Consider the following 11,047-nt stretch of genomic DNA (forward strand, 5'->3'; position numbering starts at 1 on the left):
TTAAGAGCAAAGAACGTTTGGGGTGAACTGTCCCTTTAAGAGCAAAGTGACACAAACTTTCTTACTATTACTTTAGATCTCTTCTTTGCATGCTTTGAATATTCAAACTTGCAGCAGAGAGCTCTCTGAGGGTTTAGTCGTCCTGCATTTTGATCTGCAGGCACTACTAAAAAATAATATTATCACAAATCTTCTGCATGTTTTAGGGTAAAATAAATTTACATATAGGCTAAAATCCTGATGTAAAAATGTATTAGAATGAACCATGCATCACAGATAAAGCATTTATTGCTCTTTGTAAAGATGGAAATTACGTTTTTTTTGTTATCATAAAGTTATTTTCATATCGAGAAAAATTAAAGTAAGAGTTAATCACACAGCTGTTCATATCTATATTTTGATTGGACTGATGTGGAAATATTCTCAGACTTCACGTGTCCACTACCATGTGTGGGACAAAGTCAAATCATTTACTAACGTAGAAGTAGAATTACGTTTAAAAAGAAGTCCTGCATTAAAAACATTATTCCAGCAGCAGCATCTAAGTGCAAAAGAAGAAAAAAAACATGCTAAACAAAAGTAAAAGTAGTTGACTCATCAGCATGACTCCTGTCAATGCCTTCACACGTGCTGATGACACACACGCGCGCGCGGTAAGTTATTTCCTTGTAATAATAATGACCATCACCCTCATAATCATCATCATCAGAGCGATATAAATGAATAGATGCAGTAAAACATCATGGAAGTGAGAGTTTCAGTGTGTTTGAATGAGTTCAGGCTGCATGGGGAATCCCCGCTGCTGCTGCTGCTGGAGCCGATCTCCTCGTTCAAATTAAGCTTTAAACTGACCTTAGAACTGTTTTACTGCTGCCGAGTCACGAAAACAATAAAATGACGTTTCAAACATTTCGACTTTGACCCTGTGGTCCGCTTTAAACCCAATGATGTTGATCACCGGAGCTGCTTTACTTTCACTTTCCGCAACATCAACCGTCCGCACTGAAGTCAGGATTGGTGCGTTTTCTTCTTACCTCAGCCTGAGAAATCCTACCGAAGTCCCTGAAGGCGCCTCCACACTGCAGTCTGTCGGTCACAGCGGATCGATATTACTGATTAGAATCGATTACCTGCGGTCCGAACACAGCAGCGGCAGCGGAAGAGGAAACTATAACAGCAGGAAGTGAGTTAGCATCAACAACCTGCTGTTATTACTACTGAGTGAACACAATTACTCAAGAACATGTTGTAAAATATCTATAGAAAATACTCTATTAAATATTTATAAAACATGCATTGTTACAGGTAAGAGTACTGCATTCAACATGTTACTGAAGTAAAAGTACAAAAGTAAAAGTGCCTTTTTCAGAATGTCCCATTTATGACTAATTTATCCTAGGCTTATTGATGCATTCATGTGTTCATCACGTTAGTGTTTCAGCTTGTGAAGCTGAAACTCATTTGAATTACTTTGTTACACTGCTTGGTAGTTTAAAAATGCATCATAATTTATCAGTTGATTTATATTTTTTATTAATATTCTGCATCTGCAAAGCTTTAAAATCACTATAGTGCAGTAAACAAGTATATTTTCCTCTGAGATGTAGTGAGGTAAAAGTATAAAGCAGCCGGAAATGGAAGTAAAGTACAAGTATCTGTTGGTAGAGTACTAGGATAAACTTTCTACTACTGCACTCAGTGTCCACTTTATTAGGTATACCTCTACAGTCTAACACAATACAGCTGTTCTGACATAAAGTTAGATGAATGTTTAGCGAGGCGGTCATTATTGCGAAATGAACATCGTCCCTTACTTCTGACCCCCTTTAACCGTGATATGTAACCTCAGTTATAAACATATTTAATTTACACATTACTGACAATGTCAACAACAACGGAACACTATAAAAACAGGCTGTTTGAGATGCGTTTTGGTTTCTAATTGAGACAAACGGTGTGTACAGATGTGAAGAATACAAACAGTCAGATGGTACAAATGTAGTTTTTAATGAGACGTCTCAGCAGCTACATGTGAACAGCAATATTTTACAAGTTGTACTGAAACTCGACGTACGACTCGATGACTCCAGTTACATTTAACGCCGTGATGCATGTTTGTCCAAAAAGCATTAAGAGCACTTTCACAATGATTTTATTTTTTTTTCACACCAAGTCCAAACTGACAGCAACAGGAAGAAGAATAAATAACACAAAAAAAAGACAGACAACACATCCGAAGCTCACATTCCAGATGAAGCTAACATTTAGGGCGTTTCAAAATGAATCTTCAACACAACAGCTACTCTGAGAAAGTTAAATCCAACAACAGGACAATTAGAAGAACAGCGAGGACCAGTTCTCATTTGGCTCTCGGAGACTATTTCTACACTGAAGTGTTTTTTTTAAGTGTTTTCAAAAAAGCTTCATATCAAACGTTTGTCACAGAGTTAAGTTAATGAGTTACTGACAGCTGATTTGATGGACAGCAGGTTACAAATTATTCGAATAGATACCAAACTGTACACGTAGATGTCTAATGCTACTGTTCACAACACTGAGGCTTTCGGTTCAACCTCCATCTGTTACACAAACATCATGACTGTCAGAGAGGTTTTTTTTACCACCGCTTAAGCGCTGGGTGACAACAAATCATAAAAACTGCGATCATATTTTGTCTCAGTGGCACATCATTTAAGGACAGGTCTGGTGATATATTTCTCTTTATGTTCAGCCTCAAACCAACAATAAATGTACCATAGACTAACTTAATTTATGTGTGTATTAAAGCCTGATATATCTTCTTCCTCTGTGCCATGAAGCTCCATTGTAACAGTTACACTGGGAAAAAAACTACAGTTACCTGCTGTTTTAGGGTAATTGCTGAGACTTTTTTAAAGATTTACTTCTTCAGTAGGAACCAATGAATGTGCCTGGAGCTGAGAGCCACATACAGTAAGTCAGTCAGTATAGAGAGCGACTGACACAATGTTGGTTTGAGGATAAACATGAGACTTGTTGACGACAAGAAAAATATGCCAGACTGACCTTTTAACATCAGCCTCAAGTGTTTCCTTATTTGTATCTAGGCCGAAAGGTCGTATGCAGTAAAGATCGTAAAGCCCTTTGGAAAATGTGTGAGCGCGTTGGTGACCCCTAGTGGTCATTACAGCCACAACAGGAACAGACAACATTGACTTTCATCATCGGTGGAGATGAACATGTAGTTAGTTGTAAAAGATCATGGGTTCACTAAAATCCAAAATGGTTCATCTTCTGGGGAGCCAGTATTTTTTGGAATAATTTGTTCGGACCAATCGACAAGAGAGGGTTGAGAGTCAGCAGAGACTCAGTACAGTTTACATGTGGATAACTCTGGAAGGTGGAGGATTAAGACAACTCATAAAAGATAATGAAATTAAATCAATACAAATGTTGACTTTCTTAATGTAAGAAGATACACTGATTCAAGTTGAATTTAAAACCCAATTCAAAGTTATATTAGACTCTATTACTTTATTTCAATTAGATTAATTTAGCTGTAGAAAATACTGCAACATCTCGAGCCTTTAGTATCTACTAGGCTGCTGATGAGAACTGATAAATCACTTTGAAATGTACAGGTACCGCTGTCGTGTGCCATTTTTCTTTGCGGTTTATGCAGTTATGTCCAAGTGGAGGCATAATGATAAAAGAAAAAGCAGGGACCTAGGATTGAACCCTGTGGGACGCCACATGTCTAGTGACTGTAAAGGCTCTGCTTTAACAATCTGCACACATTCTGTGACAGATTTATAAAGACTGAAAGACTTGGTAGCCAAAGATCTTTTGCAAAACAAAGATTTGAAAACCAGGTGTCCATAGACCAGCAGGATTGCTGCATGTAAATCCTGTGGGAAAGACAAACGTCAACTCCTAAAATACTGCTGACCAACAAACAAACACTTTGGATTGTGTTCCTTGTCACCTTTATGTTCTTGTGTGGTAAGAGTAGAAAAAGTGATCGGAGGCCGTGAAACTCGCTTTCCTTGTTCTGAAGAATTAAGTCACTCAGATTTTCCCACAGGACCTGAACGCAGCAGCTTCAGATTGAACATTTTCTTTCTTGTGTCTCTTCCGCAGAAACTCCGTCTGATGTTCGTCAGTGGAGGGAGGAAGATGAGGCCTCTGATTGGTGGACAGCCATGCCGGGGGGCTGCTGGGCGGAGCTTGGACCTGACCCCCCGGGGTTGCCGCCGAGGGTCATGGGAATGGGAGGGCGTGGGTTGAGGCGGGGGGGCATGGGGTTGGAGGGGCGAATGAGTGGCGGAGGCTGCTGCAGGGTGGGGCGGGGCTGCAGGAAACGGGCCTGCTGTTGGAGGGGCGGAGGCTGGCGGTGTAGGGAGGGCGTGGCCGGGAGGGAGGGCCGCAGGAGGGGAGGGGGCTGGTGGAGGGAGGAGGAGGAGGTGGTGGTGCTGGACGTCACTGGAACCTGAGCCGAAGAGGAGGCAGCAGGAGACGCACCTGAGGAGGTCACCTGACCCTGCAGTAAGGAGAAGAGGGGGACAATAAGTACCTCACTACAAGTCTGCATTATTCACATTCACAAGTCCTCTAGTAATTAATAATAATTCCACTACAGATGCTTTTATTGGTTAAAATAATAAACGTCGCTGATGGTATCAGCGACGTTTATTATTCAGCTGTCACTACCAAAAAGCAATAAACAAACATGGAAATAGTGAAATAGATATATTGAATTAAGTCATTTAAACATTCAGACTGAAGTGAATTATCTATCTGCAGCAAGTTTCATTTCTTTTTCTAAATGTGTGCCCTGGATGTAAGGAAATCAATCTAAAAACTGATGGATGGAAAATGATCAAGGAATGTGAAGCATGCAGGTAATGTGGCATATGCACCAGAACACAACATGGGATATAAAATATCTAAAACCTGAATAACCTGAATACTGTACTGTCAAATGTCTCACCTCTTCATCCTCTTCGTCAGTGCTCTTCCCCGACGGTGTGGTGGAGCTCGTCTTCCCCTCCTCTCCAGAGGTCACGCAGTCTCCGTTGGGAGCTCGCGTTCCCCGCTCGGCCTCCCACTCCTGCAGCACCTCGTCCAGGTTGAACCGCCGCCGGTAGTTCACAAAGAAGTTCTTCACCTGTCCCACCGTCTTATTACCGATGACGTCGGCGATGGCCTGGAAGTCTTTCCCGTATTTCCTCACGCCTGAAGAACATCACAGAGGGTTCGTAATGATGTAATCAAGTCTTAAACTGCCACCAAAAAAATACAGTAGAAGAAGAAAAATAGGCTATTGAGAGGGAGATTTTATCTGGTGCAAATGTATTGACTTGGTGTGTGAGACGATGAGGACTGAGGGAAGTCATCAATAAGTCCAATATTCCTCTTTTAGCTCCGGTTTTGGTCTCCACCATCTCCTGAGGGAAATATCTGTCTCTTTAGCTGCTAAGTGCTCCGCTATGTTCACCGGCTAGCCTCTAACTATGTCTGTCTGCTGCTGAGCAGGTAGGAGGTGTGACACAAAACCCAAAACTAGGAGCTAAAAGAGGCCAAAAAAGCTACGTAGAGTTCTGCTAATTCTCTGTGTTTTGAACTACGAACTACTCCGCTCACATATGTATATTCATCTGATCCACTGGCTGCTAACATAAAAATATTGATAACTGCAGCTTTAAAGACACAGTGAAGATAATCCCCGGTTTGTTAACGGCACATTACTGAAGATAAAGACGCTGAAACTACTTTTTCACTGCGACTTTAAAATAGAAAACAGTGCTCATCGTGTATTTGTTGGATTTCAGCTCCTTTTCTAACCTGTTACTTGGTCACCTGTGAAGAAGCTCACCTTGAACAGCCAGGAGCTGCTCGTCTGAGGTCCAGCGGGCGTTCACCTTCTGGTTACACTGAAACATCAATGACTGGCGGTTAACTACTGACACCAGAACCAGAACCAGAAGATGTGAGAGTCATGCTGTCCTCTGGTGGTGATTCATCAAACCTCAATGCAAAAAGAATGGAATGTTTCCACACAGGGCAGAGAAGCAATTACCATAAGAGTCAAAGAACTAACAAACCACTGTCCGATATTTAAAGAATATTATTATTAGAGAATATTGATGCATTCAAAATTGCACTTAAGTAAAAGTACAAAAGTATGTTCTAAGTATCAAAAGTAAAAGTATTTGTTTGTCAGTGTTATATCATCATATTACGGGACCATTATTATTGATGCATTAACACATAAACAGCACTTTAATGTTACAGCTGGTTGAGGTGGAGCCCATTTAAAAAGCTTTACAGGTACTTTTGGTAGTTAAATAAATAACAAAACATCATATTTATAAACTGATCAAATGTTTTGTTTGTAAAATCTTCATCTGAAACGTAACTTTAAGGTTTCAAATAAACGTAGTGGAATATAAAGTAGAATATGTGCCTCTGAGATGAAGTGGAGTAGAAGAATAAAGTAACATAAAATGGAACACTCGCTCTACCAGCACTTATGTGATTAACCGTGATAGTAATTTGGATGTAGTTGCTCTATTAGACATGCTTTGTGAGGTGGTGTAAAAGGTGAGCCTCTTTGCATCAGTGGTGTACCTCAGCCAGTCTGAACTCTCCAATCCCAGAATCCAACATGTGTTTCAGTCCGCTGTTCATCTGCTTGGCGTTCTGCACCTGAAGAACGAGACTCAGCTTAGCTTCAACAAAACTCACAAGTGTGACTTTCACCGCTTCTCTGCTTTAAATGTTGAGCTGTAAATGTCCTTCAATCTCTGAGAGACAGTGGACTGACAGCTGCAGGTAGCACCAGCAGGGGGCAGTGCAGAGCAGGGACATGGACAGGCACTGCACAGGACGACTCAGGGACACACCTGGGGGGGGTCTTTCAGATCGTGCTACCAAGTCCACCGCTACGTTTTATCGAAAGAATGAGCGACACAAATGTTTCCTGTGATGTCTGTGGTGAGTTACTCTCTCTGTCAATAATGTCACAACCGTCTTTACACCAATTTCACTAAATGTATTAAACAGCAACATGCTAATGTTAGCAAGCTAATGACAGGCTTATCTAATGTGATGGTTTACAGTTGTGTTTACTGAAGACATCTAGTTCATTCAAGATATTAAACTCTTTTCACAAGGTCCTGTTCTTGTTCCAGAGCTTTTGATTGTTTCACACTGTCTTCATCAGCAGACTGTAGATGCTCACATTTCCATTTTTTTTTTTTTAAATCTCAATTTTTAAACCAAGATGGAACGAAAAGATAACTATGAAAAATAAAACGCTTAAGAATCTCAGGACGTCTGTAAACTGCATCCGATAAATGGAAAACTTCAGAACAGCTACTAAGCGGAGCTTGTTTTGTCAAGTCAACTATCAACTTTAAATATCAACAAACAAACATAAGTTACGAATGTAACTTTGGTTCTGTGTTGATGAATGAAACAGAACTGTTGATAGAAGAACATCCGTTGTTTTAACTCATTTCTAAGCGGATTTAAGGACATTTATTACTGACGGTCATCAATGATGAATTCAGAAAGTCTCGCTCACACTGAATCTAAGCTGGTTATAAATATTAATTTCTTTCTCATTCTGCATCAGTTTTCTCAGATCCCTGGTCTGGAGCAGGAGGACTGCTGCAGCGTCTCCTACCTGTCTCTTGAGGGACACCAGCTCCATGTCCAGCTGACGGAGGAGGGTGTTGGCGGCGGAGGAGCTGCAGGACACGGACACCACGTCCTCCTGGGTCAGGTACATGCCTTTGGGGGGGCGGCAGCGGGAGCGCTGGTGGTGTCGGTGCTGCAGGGTGTGGTGCTCCCGCCGACCCAAAGCCACCTTCGAGCCCGGCACCACCGGCTCCACCTGGGTCTGCAGGAACGAAACGCAGAGCTGCTTACTGACCAACTGAAACCAACAAATAAGTCACACATGTAACTGAATGCATCAATAAGTGAGATTGTTGGTTGAATCAATAAAATGTAGTGTGAACGACATCTAATCAGGAGTTTATTTTCCTTTTATCATCAAGCAGTTCATAGAATAAATAATAAAATATTTTAGTCTTCTATTTATGAAAATTGCTCATTTTATTTCAAACTTTTGTTATTATTTTCTACATGTACTTGTGCATATATAATGAGATGGGCGTGGCTAAAGTATAAAGTTCTTTTTATTCTTTTTAACTCCATTTGAAATATTGAACTAACAGTATTATTTATTGATGTCAGTATTGTTTTTTTTACTCGTCTTTAACTACATTTTGTCAGTTTCGGGGTTCAATAGATGAAAAACAAAAAATAAATGGCTAAATTTCTAAATAATTTGACGTGTAAACTGTTTTATGAAGTAAAAACATCAAACGATAACCGGCTCCGGCTTCTCAGATGTTTGGATTTATTTGTAGTGTCTTATAAAATACACTCGGTGTCCAGTTGGAGTGGACAAAGTAATAGAAACACCTTTACGATCCCGAATTTCTAGATTAAATAGCTAATTGAAAGAAGAAAAAAAAGACAGATTCATGTTAGTAAAAAATTTGATCAATAAATGTTGCAGACCTGCCAAGGGACAGAATTTGAGAAGTGTCTTTGTTTATTAATCTTTTCTACGAATGGAATATTTTAGGGTCTAATTCAAAAACATTTGAAAAGAAATGTATAAAAGCCCCATCTGAGATCACAGAGGTTTTAACAGGGACTTCCTTTAGTGAGTCATCAGGTGTGTTGTCGTACCTCTTTCTTGGTTTCCTTGTTGGGGTCGTAGTCGCTGTCGTTGGCTTCGATGGGAGGGGCCTCCTCCATCTCCTCATCACTACGGCAACAACAACAAGAAGCCAAAATTCAGTCGGTAGACGTCATTTTAACAACAACAACACAGCCGGCCAAGATCCCGAACAGACACATTAGACACCACAGAAGAAGAACGTAAACACGAGATATGACGACTCTGATCTGAATCAAAAAGTCGTTTTTTTTGTCAATAACACAAAATTACGTATATTTGCGAGTACTTGATATACAAATGGTCATCTTGAGGGTGAAGTATTTCTTTAATTGTTACGATGGCGTTTCTTTACTTCATAAACTGAGAGTTTGGGAGTGACCTGTCGTCCTGGTTGCTCCTGTTGGCCAGTTTACGAGCCTGCCGGTCCATCAGGCTGGTTCTGGAGCGAGTCTTCTTCCAGGAGTAGTAGTACTTTACCAGACTGGAGATGGATTTGTCCGGTAACTGAAGGAAACATGATCAAAAATTCAGCATTTACTGCTCATCAAGTCTTTTTTGCGTAAAACCATAATCTGAAAAGTAATCAGCAGCTACAGTATAAAGAAGTAGAGAATGGTAGTAAATGGACTTGGTTACTTTGTGACTATATTACGGTAATAGTACAGTAAATCAGACACACGGTACAGACGGGGGGGGGGTTTACCATCTGCTGGATGCGGTGGAAGCTCTTGCCATGGAAGCTGAAGGCCTGTTCAAACAGCACCTTGTCCTCCACCGTCCACTCGTCTGGAAACGGGGTGAAGTTCGGCAGGTCGGCCAGAGACTTCTCTATGTTGTGTTTGTGCCAGAACAGCATGCCGAGTGCCTGCACACACACACACACACACACACAGGAGTGTGAGGGACACATCCGATTTAAAAATATATACTGTATATATATATTTTACATGTTGTATATAAATGGTCACAGAATTTATAATGCAAACAAAATAAAACATGTATATCAGCATGTGATTTTCTACATTTCAATATGATTTATTGTATTTAATGTGGTTTGAGTTGTCCACTTAATGCCAGCCGTCAAACGGCTTCATCGGCACCACAAACTGATGTTTTCCAGAGTCGTAATAGTGCAGAGTTGTGCAGATCGTCATCTCCAGTGTTGCTGGATTGATTTGACTTCATGAGCTGTTTGGATCTCTATTAAGTCAAAATAGGCTTTTTTTTTCTTTTAAAGTTATCCATCGTTGTATTTTTCTGAAACCCTGACATGATGAAACTGGAAACTTTTAGAGATGAATTACTATCAGTCTGAAGTCAGACTGACGCGCACATTATTTTTACAGTTTGGAGAAACTTTCAGGATGTTTAGGGAGAATAAAAACCAAACCTCTGAGTGAGACAGACGTTATTTTATGGTCAGCACGTCATCCGACAAAATCAATGTAAGTTGCAGCTTCATGACAACAGCTGTTCTGTGTGATCGGCTGCACGGACATTTAGAAAGTTTCTAACTTCATTGTCACACAGTCGACCCTCACTGAGCAGCTCACATCATCGCTTTGCAAAAGTTTTCCATTTTCTTTTGTGATATTTAAACACATTTCGGAGGCCGTTTTGGAAAAGTTCCGTCATCTGGACGTGGGAAACCGATATTTTAGTGGACGGGGGGGCTGAAACGTAACTCACCTGCTCCACGTTGTATCCATGTTTCTCTTTGGCCAAAGCGATGTATTCATCAACTGTGGGGGAAAACACACACAGTTGCATCAGTCTGATGGAGGACTGCAGCAATGTGTGTTGTGTTCAGTGTGTGTTCGGTGTTACGTGTGTGTGTGTGTGTGTGTGTGTGTGTGTGAGGATGACAGGAAGTTGACTTACGTTTGGAGTCGACGATGGTGTGATACGGAGACCAAACCAGCATCCCGCCGCTGTCTTTATCCGTGTACTTAGTAGAGCCTGAACAAACACAAAGAACATCACACCCATCTTTGAGAAAAGAAGTACTGTACTGTAAATGATACAGTCAAAAATACTGATTGTGCATTTTAACAAATATATTATTTCAAAACTAATTTTAAAAAGCATTAACAGGATTATGTTGACACTGTAAAATATCCCAAACGTGGGTCACAATAATTGTATACACATTACAAGCTATTTTTAAATTAAAAAACAACAAATGTTGGATGATGTTTTATTTAATGCTCAAATATTGATGTTGGTATATCCTTTAAAAATGTTATTACTTTTTTTGTGTAATCAAACTTACATAACTTCAAAAAGAAAGAAATAATAAACAGAAAA

General features: G+C 40.3%; 2 protein-coding genes across 5 annotated transcripts in view; both read right to left on the reverse strand.

The window, feature by feature from the left end:
• traf5 (Tnf receptor-associated factor 5) overlaps positions 1 to 1,163 on the reverse strand; it is a 7,052-nt gene extending 5,889 nt beyond the window's left edge. The window contains exon 1 of the mRNA XM_031863279.1: positions 1,035 to 1,163. The gene's annotated coding sequence lies outside the window, so the exon portion shown is untranslated. The remainder of the gene's footprint in view (positions 1 to 1,034) is intronic.
• An 823-nt stretch (positions 1,164 to 1,986) lies between these two features.
• rcor3 (REST corepressor 3) lies at positions 1,987 to 10,957 on the reverse strand. 4 transcript variants are annotated; one of them, XM_031863287.1, is made up of 10 exons: positions 10,622 to 10,957; positions 10,430 to 10,482; positions 9,444 to 9,605; positions 9,120 to 9,244; positions 8,749 to 8,827; positions 7,670 to 7,885; positions 6,610 to 6,687; positions 5,855 to 5,912; positions 4,970 to 5,214; positions 1,987 to 4,519 (listed from the first exon to the last, which is right to left on the reverse strand). In XM_031863287.1, exons 1-10 carry the CDS (start codon positions 10,662 to 10,664, stop codon positions 4,139 to 4,141), a joined length of 1,440 nt encoding a protein of 479 aa, XP_031719147.1. In that variant the 5' UTR covers positions 10,665 to 10,957; the 3' UTR covers positions 1,987 to 4,138. The 4 variants fall into 4 exon arrangements, with proteins under 4 accessions (XP_031719147.1, XP_031719145.1, XP_031719146.1 ...); XM_031863285.1 differs by having other exon boundaries at positions 7,670 to 7,921; XM_031863286.1 differs by having other exon boundaries at positions 9,093 to 9,244.
• Positions 10,958 to 11,047: the final 90 nt, after the last annotated feature.

The sequence above is a fragment of the Anarrhichthys ocellatus genome, unplaced genomic scaffold, assembly GCF_004355925.1.
Source record: "Anarrhichthys ocellatus isolate YVR2014 unplaced genomic scaffold, GSC_Weel_1.0 scaffold28, whole genome shotgun sequence".
Classification (NCBI taxonomy): domain Eukaryota; kingdom Metazoa; phylum Chordata; class Actinopteri; order Perciformes; family Anarhichadidae; genus Anarrhichthys; species Anarrhichthys ocellatus.

Coding starts and splice junctions, on each gene's coding strand:
- rcor3 (XM_031863284.1), bottom strand. CDS start 10,664: ATGCTGGTTTGGTCTCCGTATCACACCATCGTCGACTCCAAAC. Junction 6,688..7,669: donor TGGTGTCCCTCAAGAGACAG/GTAGGAGACGCT, acceptor CTCGTTCTTCAG/GTGCAGAACGCCAAGCAGAT. Junction 4,520..4,969: donor CTGACGAAGAGGATGAAGAG/GTGAGACATTTG, acceptor TCCTTACTGCAG/GGTCAGGTGACCTCCTCAGG.